At 47.6% G+C, this 15,998-nt stretch overlaps 1 protein-coding gene across 1 annotated transcript in view; it reads right to left on the minus strand.

The window, feature by feature from the left end:
- Nucleotides 1–15,998, minus strand: part of ANO2 (anoctamin 2) — a 288,476-nt gene that overhangs the window by 62,955 nt on the left and 209,523 nt on the right. The window contains exon 13 of the mRNA XM_017883353.1: nucleotides 9,888–10,083. Coding sequence (XP_017738842.1) covers nucleotides 9,888–10,083 — 196 coding nt within the window. The remainder of the gene's footprint in view (nucleotides 1–9,887; nucleotides 10,084–15,998) is intronic.

Here is a 15,998-nt window from a genome sequence, read left to right on the forward strand (position 1 = left end):
GACTCATGACCCAAGGCCATTAGAACATTGTATGAACTGAGAATCATCCTGTGAAGTACCCAGCCAGCTTGGAGGAGTCACCACCTCAAGCAAGTCTAAGCCTCAATGTTAAGGTTGGACTGGGTGACTTCCCAGGCCCTTCCTGCTTCTGGTCTTCTGTGCTCTACAATATGATTCATGAGGCTTTGACGGAAGAATCGAGGGGAACCCTGGGCTGGAAGTCAGAAGACCTTTCTGTCCTAGAGTTCCCAGATAAGGGAATTTATCTTTCTGAGCCTCAGTGTCCTGATTCATAAAATGATACTTTCCTTTAACATTTGTTGGGAAACGCAGCATGGAAAGCACCAAGCATAGCGTAAGGGCTCAAAGATGTGCTCTTATGATGATGGCACAGCAAGGTGCTCCATCAGAGATTTGCACATTTGTTTCTACTTCTTTAGTAAAAGAGATGCTAGCAAGTTAGCTAAAAATCCCCTACAGAGCCCTCTTAGAAGACTGGGGGGTGCATTTTGGCATCACTTGGGGTGGTGAGGTCCCTATGAATCACCGAGGGCCAGGAAGGTGACATAGGCAATCGTAGGATCTGTGGCATTTTGAAGAATGAAGGTGGCAAGCGGTGTGCTCCCAGGGTGGGTTCCCAGGGAGAGCAGGGGCCCTTGCTATGGGTCTGGGTGTTAGGCGGCATCCTGGAGATGAGGGTGGAGGTAACATATGTGTCCTAGAAACAAGAAACCCTGACAGCTGCAGCCCCTAGACTGAGCCCACCCTAAAGAAGAAGAGTGTCTTCCCTGGAAGAGCCCATGCTGTCCAGGCCTGGAGTAAGGAGGGGTTGCCTCAGCAGCAGTCCAGCCTCTCCCATCAGAGGGGTGTGGCCAGTGGCCAGCAGCAATGTTCTGTAGCAGTGAGACCCAAGGAGCGAAGGGCAGGTTCTACCCAGGAATCTCTCTGTTTGACTTCGGATGTTGGCCTGACCCCTCTACCACTCAGGATTGCAGCAAGAAACAATTCCCCTTGGATGGTTCAAAAGAAGCGACTCTAACGAAGCCCTTACTCACAGCAGTGAAGAGACGAGGAGAGGAAATGGCTTGGCTGATGCCTAGGAAGAACCAAGAGGGAGAACTCATCCTGCAAGAGCTGCAGTTACGAAGAGATGCATTTTCTCCAGAGATGTGGGAGGGTCAGGGAGAGGCAGAGGAAAACACTTCAGTTCCCTAGTGAGGTGGAGAGGGGATCTGGGGAGAAAAGGTACAAACAAAGGAGGAGGACCACAGCCCGCCCTTCTCTTCTGGATGCTTTAGTCCCTGGGCTTGTAGAAAATCCAAAGAGAGGGAGAGGAAGAGGAAGATATTGGACTTCTTGCTAACAGGAGAGATGAGTGCTCCAAGGACTTAGTAGGGAAATGAGAGACGTGTTCATGGTCACAGCACATGTTTGGGAAGGAATTATTACCAGTTATACTAAGTGTTCTAAATAGCGGGATTAATGACCGTAGTCTTATATAACTGGTAGGGGTATAACCATACTCACATCATTTTATTAGTAGTCACAGCCTCCTGCCATCCTCTCTCTTTCCCAGGCAACATTTAGAATAATTTAAGCCAATATCATGGAGGGGCCTCCCAACAAGCACAGAATCCCCCCTGGTCACACCCTGGGAGGTTCTTTCTCCCCCACAGGCTAAGGCCACCCAGAGAGCCAGGAGCCCCAGAGAACCAGGATCCCGGTGCAAAGCAGGAAGAGAATACAAGCCAGCAGACCCAACTTTCAGGCCAGATTGCAAATGACCAGCACTGTGATGTCCCCCCCAGAAAGCTATAGGCCCCATTCCCCTCTCCAGCCCACACCAGCCAGGCCCACCCATGTCCTGTGCTGGATTCTGTCCCTGATCAGGCTCCACTGCAGAGAGCAGATCCCCCATCCCAGAGCACTGCATCCAACAAAGCCAACACTTTCACCCCATGCTCCAAAAACAAACACTATCCACATTTAGAAAATCAGATTCATATATACCCCAACTATTCTTCTTTAAAGAATGTTTGGTGCCCCGGCATTTGTATCTGTGATACCGACTTTTCCCCCGTCCTGTTCCTTTCCTCCTGCTCTTCTCTCCTCAGTAAGAATATATTGCCTTTTGCTAGAGTAGCTTAGAACTGGAGGAAAAGTTTAGACTCAAAACTTCCCGGGAGGGGCCAGGCACGCTGGCACACACCAGTAGTCCCGGCATTTTGGGAGACTGAGGCAGGAGAATCACTTGAGCCCAGGAGTTCAAGACCAGCCTGGGAAACAAAATGAGATCCCCTTCTCTACAAAAAGTTAAAAAAAAATTGAGCCAGATGCCATGGCACACACCAGGAGTCCCAGCTACTCAGGAGGCTGAGGTGGGAGGATCCCTTGAGCCCAGGAGTTCAAGGCTGTTGTGAGCTAGGATCATGCCACTGCACCCCAGTCTGGGCAACAGAGCGAGACCCTGTCTATTTTTGAAAAAAAGAGAGAGAGATTCCTGGTGGCCTTTCGAATTTTTAAAAGATTTCTTTCTTTTTTAAAACTTATAAGCACGCAGGACCCCAAAGCCTGGGGAGCTCCGCTCTCCCTGTGCATGTGAGACAGACGGCTGCACTCACAGCTGGCCTCCCTGCTGTCTTCCCTGCCTGGGGCATCTGACCCACGTGGTTGTCCCCATCCCCAGAAACACTCCACCTCTTGTCATTCACACATGTGAGTGCACTGCATTTTAAATCTTCGGGAGCCTCTGTGGTCTTTCCTTTTGCTCTCCCAACAAATTTAAACTTTTCTGGGGAACAAGGACAGCTACATATTAAAAGGCAGTAGAGTGTCATGGTTTTAGCAAGGACAATGATGCCAGACTCACCACTTATCAGTGCCATGACCTTGGGCCTCTCATTTTCTGCTCTGTGTCTTCAGTCTTCCTGTCTCTAAATGGGAGTTTTTTTTTTTTTTTTTTTTTTTTTTTTTTTGAGACGGAGTCTTCGCTCTGTCGCCCAGGCTGGAGTGCAGTGGCCGGATCTCAGCTCACTGCAAGCTCCGCCTCCCGGGTTCACGCCATTCTCCTGCCTCAGCCTCCCGAGTAGCTGGGACTACAGGCGCCCACCACCTCGCCTGGCTAGTTTTTGTATTTTAGTAGAGACGGGGTTTCACCATGTTAGCCAGGATGGTCTCGATCTCCTGACCTCGTGATCCGCCCGTCTCGGCCTCCCAAAGTGCTGGAATTACAGGCTTGAGCCACCGCACCCGGCCATGGGAGTGTTAAGATTACCTACCCGACTGGGGCCGTTTTAAGGATTAAACATACAGATATATGGAAAGTGCTTAGAACAATGTTTGGTTCGGGGTAAGCAGTATGTGCCTGTGTGTGTGTGTATGTGTGTGTATACGTGCATGTGTGTGTGTGTGTATGTGTGCGTGTGTGTGCATGCATGTGTGTGTGCACATGTGCATGTGTGCCCGTGCACATGTGTGCATGTATGTGGGCAGGTGTGTATGTGTGTGAGATATAGCGTAAGCAGGGTGTGCATCAACACACACTCATGCACACTACTAACTGTATGCTTTGGTCAAGTTTCTAAATCTCTTCAGCCTTCTTATAAGTAAAATGAAATAAATGACTCATTCCCAGTGTTACTGTCATAATGTGGGGCAAAGTATGCAAACCGGTGTTGGTATGAGGTGGGCACTCAATGGAACTCAGGGCCTTTCCCCATCCCGCCTTTCACTCCCGTCCCTGGCCCCACTTCAGGAGCATCTGGGGCAGTGACAGTCAGGAGTGGGCTATCAGCAATGTCTAAGCAGCTCCCAAGCACAGCCATTTTCACAAAAACCTTGACTTTACTAATACTTTTTTTCAAGCACTTACAATGAGCTCAACCCTGTGACTTGGAGAGACTGATGGCAAGGGAGGGATGAAGTGCACCAGCCAGCACTCTGCACAGAGTTTCGAAAGAAAAGACAAGGAGGAAAAGGAGGCAGAAAGCCAAAAGCATTTTGAGTATTCAGTCCAGAAGCCTGCCATCAGCCATGCCTCCTCCATCCTGCCTCCTATTGGAAGAATTCTCCAAAGCTAGAGTACAGACAGGCCCCCTTTCCAGGCCAAGCCTGACCATTGCCTACGTTGTTACGCTAAGATCCTATAGTTTTCCTTCTCCCAGAGGTATGGCTCAAAGGCACAATACACCCCTGCATCCTGACCCGAGGAGGAAGCACACCTTGCACCAGTCAGCTCCATTGCCTTCTTGCCTCCCGCCCTATCCTCCCAACATGCTCCCAACATGTCCTGTTTGCTGTATGTCCACAGGCCCAGTGACCTGCCCAGATTTTGCCTGCTTCCTCCCCCAGGACTTGGACCCTTTCTCTACAGTCACCACCTGTATCCCCTCCTGGAGTGAAGAGATCACTGGGGACTAAGAGACCTTGTCCCACCCGTCCACTGGAATCCTACGCCCGCAGCACTCAAAATCCAATACTGATGCTTCCTGAAGCTGGCCACACACTCTGTACACTGTGCCTTGGCCGGCCAGGCTCCCTCTCAGACACAGTTCCAGAGCTTCATGCACTTCCCCAGAAAGCCCCCTTCCCACCACCCTGGGGTGGTGCTCAGTCCTGCTTCACCAGTGCTGTGTTGCCTCCAGATTCCAGCATGCCTTGCATGTAAGTTCCTGACTATTGTTATGGCAGCCAGGGGAACAATCACTGTGTTTATCTGCCACTGCTGCTAGTGGTAGATATCATTCTCAAGGAAATTAAAAAATCTTGCCTTCTGTGATATATATTTGTAGCAAGAATGGACCTCAGATAGGCCTGACACCTCAGCCTCTTGAAGGATGCTCCCAGGAAACTGGTCTTCCATTACTCAGCCCTGTGGGAAACACTTGGGTACTTATTGGGGTTACTGACACCAGCTGTTTGCACCTGGTGAGCAAAGCGCATACTCACAGCCTCCTCAACTATCAAGAGATCTGGGGCAGGAAGCCAAGCGGGTGTTAAACCCAGCGTGAGAATGGCAAAGGAAGTCTTAAGCCTGGCAGACTTCTCATTCCATTAGGTGGCATTATCCATAGCTTTATGTCCGCGTGGAGCCTGAGGGAACCCTGTAACCGTATCTCTGCCTGTGGGGCTACTGCTGGGACCTACTCTGTGGGACCGTCTCTGTTAGTGTGGGTATTCTTTGCCTTTAAGGAAACTTTAAGTCTCCTGATACCCTTGGTGCCCCTTTCAGTCACTATCCCATTGTGTCAACTTTGCAATGGCCTTATGCATCTCAATAAGATCACACATCCTTCTGTAGGAAGACAGAGTTGAAATAAGGAATACATAAATGTTCACTGTAGCCTCTACTGTGGCTTAAAAGATACCCAGCCTATGCGCATTCCTTGAAAAACGTCTTTTTGCATGCATGAATGAAGACAGAGACGTATTTCACCAATGACTGCATTGACAAAAATGTGCTAAGATCTGCCATGGGCCAGGCACTGTGCAGGAAATAAAAATAAATGAAAGACAGGGTCACTGTTCTCAAGAGCCTTGCAGCCTGGTTGGGAACAAGCAGCAGAGACCTTTCCTACTTACAGAATGGCCATGTCCTTTCACACATTTTCCAAGTTCTTCATAATTAGGCTGATTCTAGCCAGTGAGCTGTGAGCAAACGGGATGAATGATGATGCTTGGAGGCTGAAACATTTAACAGCCCCAGTCAATGCTCCAGCTGTCTCTTCTTGACATGGTGTCCACGGCAGCCCCCATCAGTCTAGGGCCCTGAACAACTGTGTGCAGCAGAGACCCCTGCTTGATCGCACTAGATATGTGGGCTGAACAAGAACACAGATGACTTTACAGATGCAACCAAGATTTCAAGATGAATTTATAACCCCAGCAGAGCCTAGTCTATTCTAACACTGGGAAGACACATACATGTGAAATGTGATAAGATCAGATAGTACCTGATCAGCATCCAACGAGTAGTGTGGATAAGACGCTCCAAGCTTAGCCTTGACCTGCAGGGTTTGCCTTTACTATTCCATCTTCCTAAGAGTTCTCCTTCCAGATCCTTTTGTGGGTGGCTCCCTCCTGCCATCCAGGTCTCAGCTATAAAGTTACCACCTTGAAACACCTTTCCTGACCAACTCCTCCAGAGTGCACAGCCCCAGACCACTGTCTGTCTCATCAGACCTTCCTCACATTCTGTGGAATGGCCCTGCTCGCTGTCCATCTTTCCCTTGCCACAGTGAAAGCAAAATGAGAGCAGGGACCTTGTCGCTTGTCATTGCTGTGTTTTCAGAACTGTGCCTGGCACAGAGCAAGCACTCCATCAACAGCTGATGGATGAACCCAGAAATAGAGGGTGTGTGCCGGGGGAGTCTGGAAGTGGGAGGATGACCACCAACGGCTGAGAGGCCAGAAGAGGATTTACAAAGGAGGAGCCCTCAAGAAGCCCTTTCAAGGAGGGTCACTGAGGTCATTTTGGCAGTTACAGCAGCATGAGCAAGGCTGGGCTGGGGCCACACGGGGAGGCTAGGGTGACCGTGAGCTGAGTGGGTCAGCTGGGGTGGAGGACCACAGTGGGAAGAAAGTAGCTGAGAGCTTGAAATGCTAACTATAGCTGCTCTAGGGCCAAGGGAAGCTGTCTGAGGGTGCTGACTGGGAGCAATGTCCCCAAACCCACTGTTCAGGAAAGGTTGACTGGATGGGGATTTCCAAGCTAGAAGCTCATTGAAAGAGGCTGAGGACAATGGCATAGGCGTTAGGCTGTGAAAACCGTCCAGACACGTGATGACCAGAGGACAGGAGGAATATGATGAAGGAAGGATCAGTAAACCTTTGTCCAAAAAAGTTCCCCAATACCCACTGCCACACAGTTGGGGGTGGGAGGAGAAGGAGCCAGGTCTAGAGTTCAAAGCTTCTTTCCACTGGATTCTCAAATTCAGTGGTCCCTCTCTGAGCCCTCTGGGGTACCCAGTCTAAGGTAGACAAGAGCAATGCCCCAGAACAAGGCTCACCAGGGTTCCTGATGGAGACCCAACACACCACTTCAGTACAGATGCTGAGAAACTGACATCAAAGTCACACAAAAGAGATTCACATTTTAGAGGTAGAATCTGAGTCTGAACTTTAGTAAAGTGAGGGTATAATACTTCCCTTCCTGGCCATGCAGTTTCTGTGAAGATGAAATGGAGTTACAAATTTTATTTTAAGTTTAAAAATACTTTATGAGTATCACTCTCAGAGAGAACAAAATGTACTTGTTAGGATTGTATCTCCTTTCCAGGGCACAGACTTTCTTATGGAGTCCTGGACATTGATTTAACAGCCCAGGGTAGCCGCTTTGGTCTGGGCAAGGAGGCTGTGTCGGTAGAAACAGTGAACACAGCTTCATGATGTGAAAGCTGTGTTACAGCCCATTTTATTTGTGGCTTTAAACAGAAGAGTGAATGCCCCGCCTCGCACATGGGGAGTACTCACTAAATACTTATTAACGAGTTTTCTATTGTTGCCCACTCAATTTCTCTTTCATCTTTATCACTATCTAGAGCAATGCAAGAAGAGAGATAACGTAACACAAATGAACAGCAAGAAGAAAGGTCGACATCACCACTGACTTCCTGGCCCTCTTTTTCCTACTTCCTGCCCATACACTCAGCAATGTCCTTTCAATTGGCTCTCCTACCTCTCCCTATTCTGTCACATCCTATTTCCCTGCTAAGTAATTTTGCAGACAGCTCCCGTCATGCCACGCTCTTAAAAAAAAATCCTCAGTGGTGCTAGATCAGGACCACATGGAGTGAGTAGGGGACATTTATTTCTACTCCTGATGTTCCCTCCATGCGGTGGGAGTGTGATTAGTTGTAATGTCTCAGCTTGTCTTCCCCCAGCTCAACCATCTCTCCTCTTGGGTGAGAGAAGGAGTAGCAGCTTATCTTATGGTTGAGTCTGGAAGAGGACGCTGGCATTCCTTGCCTAGCCTCTTTTTCTGCCCCTACTTGGAGGGGAGCTAAGGGCCTGCGGGAAGCAGGTGTTCTTCTATGTCCCTCCAAGTTCTAAGTTCACAGGGCTGGCCCATCCACCGCTGCCTGCCATGGAGAGAGAATGTCTTTTTGGTTCTTCTCCTAAGCTACTACCTCCCATGTAGCCTTTCTCAGTTTTACAGCTGATATTTTGGCTTTGTCTACACTTGCCTTGATCTAATTTCTCAGCTGGTTCAGTAATCAGGCCAGGAAGATGGTACTGTTTATTGCTGAATGTCCCTGGGAACTCCAGCAAACACTTTTCCATTATCTATGAAAAATATCGGAGTCCTCAGCCTGGCATTTTAGATTTCCCATCAAAAAGCAAAACAAAACAAGAAAACATGAGCTGGTTAACTCCGTCGGCCCAGTTTCCCACTCCATCATGCCCTGGATGTGCCCTGGACCTAGAGCTCCGGCAGCGGGCTCCCCTGGCGTCCTGCGCATGCTTCATGCTTTCTTTCTCCCATACGCTGAGTTCAGCTCCTGCTCCGCTGGTGTTTAGCTCAACCAAGACTCTCCCAACCACCCAAGTGGCTCATTTGCCACTTTCCTGCATGTCTTTCCTGACCCCCTGATCACTCCCTTCAGTGCTGTATTTCTCGCTTGGTTTCCTTTGCCAGGAATCTCCCTCTCCTCCTGCCCATCCCCTCCTCCCTATATGCGTGCCTGTCTGACTCGCACTTATCTCTGAGCTCTACAGTTAAATGCCTCTCCCTCCAAAGCCTCCTGAGTCCCCAGGAGTGTTGGATGTTCTTCCAAAGTGCTTCCATAGAATCCTGTCTATCATTAAATATGCTGAATTACAATTCTCTGCTTATTTTTCTCAAGAAGCTTATGAAGAAACACAGATAACACTCATAAATATGCACATTCCTGGAAACAGCAGAGCTGCCCCTAGGATGCTAAGCTGCCGATAGCAACACAGAAGCCAAAGCAAAGTGCTCACCATGGGTAGTGTTACAGTAGAGGCCAAGCAGGGGAAAGGCACAGAGAGAGCAACTTTCTGGAATTCTCCAGTCATCAGGAGAAGGCTCTTGAGGAGGTGGTTATCCTATCAAGGGTCCGTGTATTAAAGGCATCATATATACCATCAATGCAACCTCCCTATGAGGTTAACCAGAAGTTAGAGTCAGAGAGGGAAATCCCTACATTCAAAGAGGGAAGGGATGAATCCAGGCCACCCAGAATACATACAATGGGACAGGGTCTCGACTGTCAGCCTCCCCCAGCCAATAAGCACAAATGCCAAATGCCAAAACGTGGTGCTTGGGCAACAGCAGCGTACAGCTCAAATGACACGTCTGAATATTGAGGCCATTGCATTTTTCTCACTGGTTTGAAGCTTGGGAAGTCTGATATGCCTCTTTGAAGTCTACTGAGTGCCCGGGGAATGTGTGGATTTTCTGGGGCCTCTGACAATATGGGGATAGATAAGACCAATAAGACCCTCTTGGGCTCAAGTATCAAGAGGCTTTCCTCAACTTTATAGATGCTGCTGGGAAAATGAGAGCTAAAGCTCTGTACTTTTTAACAGGAAGTCTGCCTTGCTTTGAGGTTAGGCTAAAAAGAACAGACCCTGTGGTTTATCCTTAGGGGACAGTGAGTGTCCTGTCACATGAGGCAATCAATACAGGCCAGAGGACTTGATCAAGAATGTTACAGGAAGGATTCCCGCGTTTAGAGAAAGCCCTTTGGCAGCCCTGCAAATACACATACATTGTACTTCCCCATTCCTCTAATTAAAATTCACTGTACAAAGCGCCCTGTCCCTGTCCCATTTCTTTTTTTATTTTGGGTCATTATCACCAAAAGCCTTGCACACATTGACTTCAAGAGGGCCTAGGACAGCCAGAAGATTCAGTGACACAGTACCAATTTTGGTGAGCCAGTTGGCCACAGCACCATAGATCTCGTCCAGGATGAGGATGACCACGAGGTTGATGATGACTGCTGTTGCTGTCACTGTCACCCGGACATTGGAGCGTGTAGCCTTATTGAGAGACAGAGCGGCTGCTGTTGTTATTCGATACACAATCACCCCAAAGACGATTGAGAACGTCAGGGCAATCTGTTTGGGGGAAAACAGAGAAAAGTACACATCAGCAGACAATTCTTGAGCATCTACTATTTGCTCTGCCAACAGGACCATTTGCTGTTATCAGATATTATTAATCTGGAGTCTTTTGGTGGGTAACAAGGGAATCTTTTGGTGGGTAACAAGGGATTCCAGATATTATTAGTCTGGAATATTTGGCTGGGTAACAAACTTTTAGGCAGAGTTCTGAGGGGAGGTGCATTTTCCAGGGGAGGATGTCTTAATTTTTATCAGAATCGAAATGATTTATCACACACACACACAGTAAGGATGAACACGCTGGACCCTGTGGAGTGTTCAACACACATGATGCAATTTCTTTCGTGAGGGAGCTTTTGATCTTCTATGGAAATAACATGAACTCCTTTTAAACAAACCATAGTAAATAATGCCTAAGAATGTATTAAATGCTAGATGAAGAGTATTATTGCTGAAGGAACTCCAAGTACATGGGAGCAAGTAAATTTGGGTGGCCAGGGAATAGTCTGTGGAGACAGTGGGATTTAAAACGGAGTTTTCATGAGAAGAAATAGAAAGCCACTGAAGGTACCTGAGCTGAGAAGGGATGAGTTACAACTTGATAAGTAGAGGCAAGAAGGCTGCTCAAAGGAGAAAAGAGGGAATACATCAGGAGTGAGATTTTAGGAATCTCAGTCCTCAGGATGAACAAAATATCACTGTAAGATTTCTCTCCTGGGTGACTTGAAATGGAGGACTCAGATTCCTCATTTGATTCAGAAATGTCTACGCTGCTGTGCTCCAAAAGGAGGGTTATAGCTACGTGACCCCTAAGGGTCTCCTCATTTCCTCTCTCTAGAACCTAAGAATAATAAGGCACTCTCTTAGACCTAGATCTGCCCAACAGCCCCTCTTCCTTCTTCTGTCCCCACGTCCCCTCCTGTCCCCATCACAACCAAGGAAGGATCATTTCCAGGAAGAACAAGGATGCTGTGAGAAGAAAGTGCCCTGAGTAAGCCTCTTAGAGGGGACACAAGAAAGAGAGACAACTGCTAGGTGCATGCCCCGCTCAGAGCAAATTCTAACCTGCTGCAGTCAAGACTTCTTCAGGAAAGAAGGCTTCCTTCTTAGGACTCTTTCTGTAAAGGAAACTGTGCAGGTCCTATTTCCTCTGCAGGACAGAGAATGGGCACTGGCTATGAAGAACTAAATAGAAAACGTGGGGAGAGAACACGGCAGGTGGAAGGCTCCCCTGTGCTGGACTACACACACACACACACACACACACACACACACACACACACACACACGGAGCGGGGCAGGAAGGAGGGGGTGAGAGGAGGGGAGGAGAGGCACAGGAGGGAAGGGGAGGGGAGGTGGGGGCCTCTGGCTTGGGCAGTGCTTTGCAAGCAGTGTGAATGACACTCCAGTGGCCTGCCAATGGGTTGCAGATGTGTCCACGTATGGATGTTTTCAGACCTCTGGTGGGTACCTGGGGTGTGCTGGTGGCAGACTCAGCTCTTTATCCTGGTGGGCTTCAAAAACTACCAGTAATTGCCCCATGGGCCGTGTTGTGAAAAAGCAGCCCTTGGTAAGGAAGGCAGAAAGGTGGCGTTCTCTGGGTAGAGGAAGGCTGTGTGTTTGGGTGTGTGTGGGTGTGGGGAGAGGAGAGGTTGGATGGGAAAAACAATCTGCGTGAGGCCCCTCTTCTGCTGCAGGGTGGGGGTTGGGAGCGGCAGAAACACCAGCCTCCAGGACTAAGTAGGGACTACTACCGTGTAACTGGGAAAACCTGGACATGACATCACCCCTCTCCAACAATGGAGACATTTTCACTTTCCATTCCTCTGGGATTGTCACTGCCAGACAGTAACGGCCTAGAAAATGTGGTGTGAGATTCTTTTCCCCAAAAATCACTTTTGCAGTGAAGACCAGTGATGAAAGTATTGATGAGGCTGGAGAGGTGAAGGTATTGAGGAGTGAGTGAATGTGTGTGTGTGTGTGTGTGTGTGTGTGTGTGTGTGTGTGTATTTGGGGTTGGGATTAGGAGATGGACTAGGGGAAAAAAACAATGGCAAAAACATCCGTTGTTTAGGGTCTTATGGGAGAGACATGGAGGAAGGTGTGGGGAGAAGATCAGCTTCTATTCTTCTCTAAGAGGCCCAGCTGCTAAACTAGAGAAGGAACACTCTTTGCTACTCAAAATATTGTCCAAGGACCAGCTGCATCAGCTGGAAGCTTGATTGAAATGCAGAATCTCAAGCACAACCCCAGACCTATTGACCTGGAACCTGCATTTTAACATAATTCTTTTTCAAATTCAAGGAGCACTGTTCTACTTACCTAGGAAAGCCTTCTTTCCCACCCTCCCTTCCTCCCCAGCCCCACTCCCGGCACACTTTACTCAGCTCTCTGATTCTTTGCAGGTTTACCTTCTCTGGTCTTGATTTCCTACCCCACTATAGAAATCAAGCTCTGAACCTCTTGTTTGGTGTTTCCCAGAGCATTTCAAGATTCACAGAGCTTTCAAGTTGCAGGAACTTGCAGAGCACCAACCCAGCCATGTGACCATTTTGCAGATGAAGAAACAGGCATGGAAAAGTGAAGATTTGCTGAAGTCCACAAGGTGTGGACTACAACCCTACTGTTCTGGATCATGGTAGAAATTTTAAAATCTTAGCATTTAGGAATCATCTATGTACAGTCTTTAGTCTCATACACAAGGAAACTGAAGCCCAAGAGGCAAAAATGTGATTGATCCAAGGTCTGGAGGGTATATGGTAGAGCTGAGATGTTAATGGTGATAACATCATCAATACCAGCTAAACTATTTGTGCCTTCTAGATGTCTTTATTCGATGCATATATTCACTAGCACCGATTCTTTTAACTACCATGCAAGACATGCCTTTAATACATGAGATTTAATGATGATTTAGGATTTGAACCCTGCTCCATGGTTCCAAAGTCTACAATCCCATCCTGACATTAGAACCCAGGTTTTCCAGCACTAAATCCAATATTATTTCCACCACTTGTGGTTACGTTATTTATTTACTTTTTCTTTTTTTGTTGTTTGAGATAGAATTTCACTCTTGTTGCCCAGGCTGGAGTGCAATGGCGCGATCTTGGCTCACCGCAACCTCTGCCTCCCAGGTTCAAGCGATTCTCCGGCCTCAGTGTCCCAAGTAGCTGGAATTATAGGCATGCGCCACCACACCTGGCTAATTTTGAATTTGTAGTAGAGATGGGGTTTCTCCATGTTGGTCAGACTGGTCTCTAACTCTCTACCTCAGGTGATCTGCCTGCCTCGGCCTCCCAAAGTGCTGGGATTAGAGGCGTGAGCCACCATGCCCAGCCCACATGATTGATTTTGTTTATTAAGTTCAATACACATTTTCTGGTTGCTTATTGTGCAAACCACTGCACTGGGTATATTCCATGTTTGTGATCTGTCTCTTCCAACTAGGTCAAAAGGAGGTTTGTCTTGTACCACATTCTGTGCCTCAAGCCACTTCATAACAGCGCCTCCTGTAGAACCGGTTTGGTAAAGATTCGCTGGGCAGTAGCTCTAGGGGATCTGGCTGCTCTGCACATGGTCATTTTATTACGGTTCCTGTTGCTTTTGGTGTTTTAACATCACAACTTTACTTCTGGGGCATAAACAAAATGCAACATAAGCCAGGCTACAGAGTCCAGAGTCCTACTGACACCAAGAGAGAGACAGGAAAGAGAGGGGGCCTCTTCATCGCCGTCCAGAACTTGCATTCTGAAGCAAAGTTGAGAAAATCATTGCACACATACAACAAAGATGAGCCTAGTAGCAGCTGGATGGAGTCACAGGCCTCTGTTCACGAGCTTCTGGTATGCTCTCAGCAGACAGCAGGGGGATTAGTCAGAGAAAACGCCACAGAAAAACGTTTTGGGACGGACTTAGAGGGAAAGACTTAGAGGAAAGGATAATAAGGAAGAACTTTTCGGAAAAGGGAAGAGGAGCAAGTAGCAATGCACAAGGCACAAGTAACCTCTGCTGATCCCCAGCATGGCACACAATAGTAGCTCAAGTATAAAAATACAGGCGTGCGCACACACTAACAACTTCATCATCGACATAGTACGCTGCCTATGACATCCACCTAGTTTATTTTATTTTATTTTTTTTCATTATACTTTAAGTTTCTAGAGGCTACCATGGCCAGTAACGTGCAGGTTTGTTACATATGTAATACTTTGTGCCATGTTGGGCTGTGCTGCAACCCATCAACTCGTCAGCACCCATCAATTCGTGGATTTATATCCAGGTATAACTCCCCAATGCAATCCCTCCCCCCTCCCCCCCCCATGAATAGGCCCCAGTGTGTGATGTTCCCTTCCGAGTCCAAGTGAATCTCATTGTTCAGTGCCCGCCCCTATGCAGTGGAGAACATTGCGTGTTTGGTCTCTCTCTGTTCTTGTGATAGTGTTGCTTAAGAATGATGGGGTTTCCAGCTGGCATCCACGTCGCCTACAACAGGAACACTCAGTTCATTTACCCATTCAGTCATTCATAAAATGTTTTTAAGCTCTTCCTTGTGCCAGTTCTCACTTGTAGGTCCCAGTAGGAAAAGGAAACAGGAACAGCACTGGCCTTCACAGAATGGATCTTCTAGTGGGGAAAAACATATGACAAAAAACTATACAATAGGGTAAAATACGTTTAGTACCTTCAAGCATGGAGAAATTACTGTGGACGACAAAGAAGGCAAACGAGTTACAGAGATCAGTTGCAATTTTAAAATAGGGTGGTTGGGAAAAGATGGGTGAGGAAGGACCTTTTTACCCAAGGACCTAAAGGAAGGATTTAAGGGAAGTTGGGCAAGGGACGGTGGGTAGTATGGGAAGATGGGTGGGCAGGCCAGGAGGGCCCTGCAGTGTCGTGGATGTTTGGCTTCTACACCTCAGTAAATGGGAAGGCATCAAGAGAGTTTTGAGCACAGGAGGGATTGTGAGTTGGCCTTAGGTTTAAAAATTAGCGCATGCTGATGATCCATCAGGGGCAGTGTGCAAATAAGGCAGATCTGTGAAAGGGGCTATGATGAGAACCCAAGGCTGTGGAGGAGGATTTTCTGATGGTGGGCACTCCCAATATCCAAGTGTAAGAGAAATGACTATCTGGGGCCATAAAGGAAGAAAAGCTCAGGCAACCTAGCTCCATAGAGGAGGGACAGTTGCCTCTGACAATCCCCTCCCTTTACAAGAAGAAAACAGGAGGGCCCATCTAAAAAAGGGAACTTAGCTGAACACACTGGATTTGGTGAAGGAGAAGAGAGAAAGTCTGTCTTTGTCCCATTGCTGGGGCCTCTAACACAATGGGAGGCAGATAAATAGCCCTGGGGCATTTCTTTGCTCTCATCAACCCCATGGGAAAAGCATTTCAAAACTGACTTTGTAGAATTGGCATGTCTGAAACCTTCCTAATCCCATGGGTCCTGGCATCTTTCTGCAGGGTTCAAGCACAGGAGGTGAAGAAAGGAATGAGATGACAGGATTACAGTAGGGTCTATTGGCTTACCCGTAGACTTCAGCCACAGAAGAATTACTTGTTTTCTAAGCACCACCCTAAGCCCGCTTCATCTCCATGCTCCACACCTTGTTCTTAGGTAATTGGCCAAAGTTTCCTTTTCTTTAGAAAAACAATCAGAGTGAACAGCAACTTACAGAATGGAGAAAACATTTGCTCCTTTATTATATTACCATCTGTACAAAAGGGCTATATCCAGATCTCAAGAAACGCTTAAACAAAATTTACAGAAAAAAAATAACAACCGCTTAATCAAAAAGTGGGCAAAGGATAGAACAGACACTTCTCAAAAGAGATAATTTATGCAGCCAACAGACACCATGAAAAAATGCTCATCATTCACTGGTCATCAGAGAAATGAAAATTAAAAA

Source organism: Rhinopithecus bieti, unplaced genomic scaffold (genome assembly GCF_001698545.2).
Source record: "Rhinopithecus bieti isolate Rb0 unplaced genomic scaffold, ASM169854v2 scaffold_13342, whole genome shotgun sequence".
NCBI classification, from domain to species: Eukaryota; Metazoa; Chordata; class Mammalia; order Primates; family Cercopithecidae; genus Rhinopithecus; species Rhinopithecus bieti.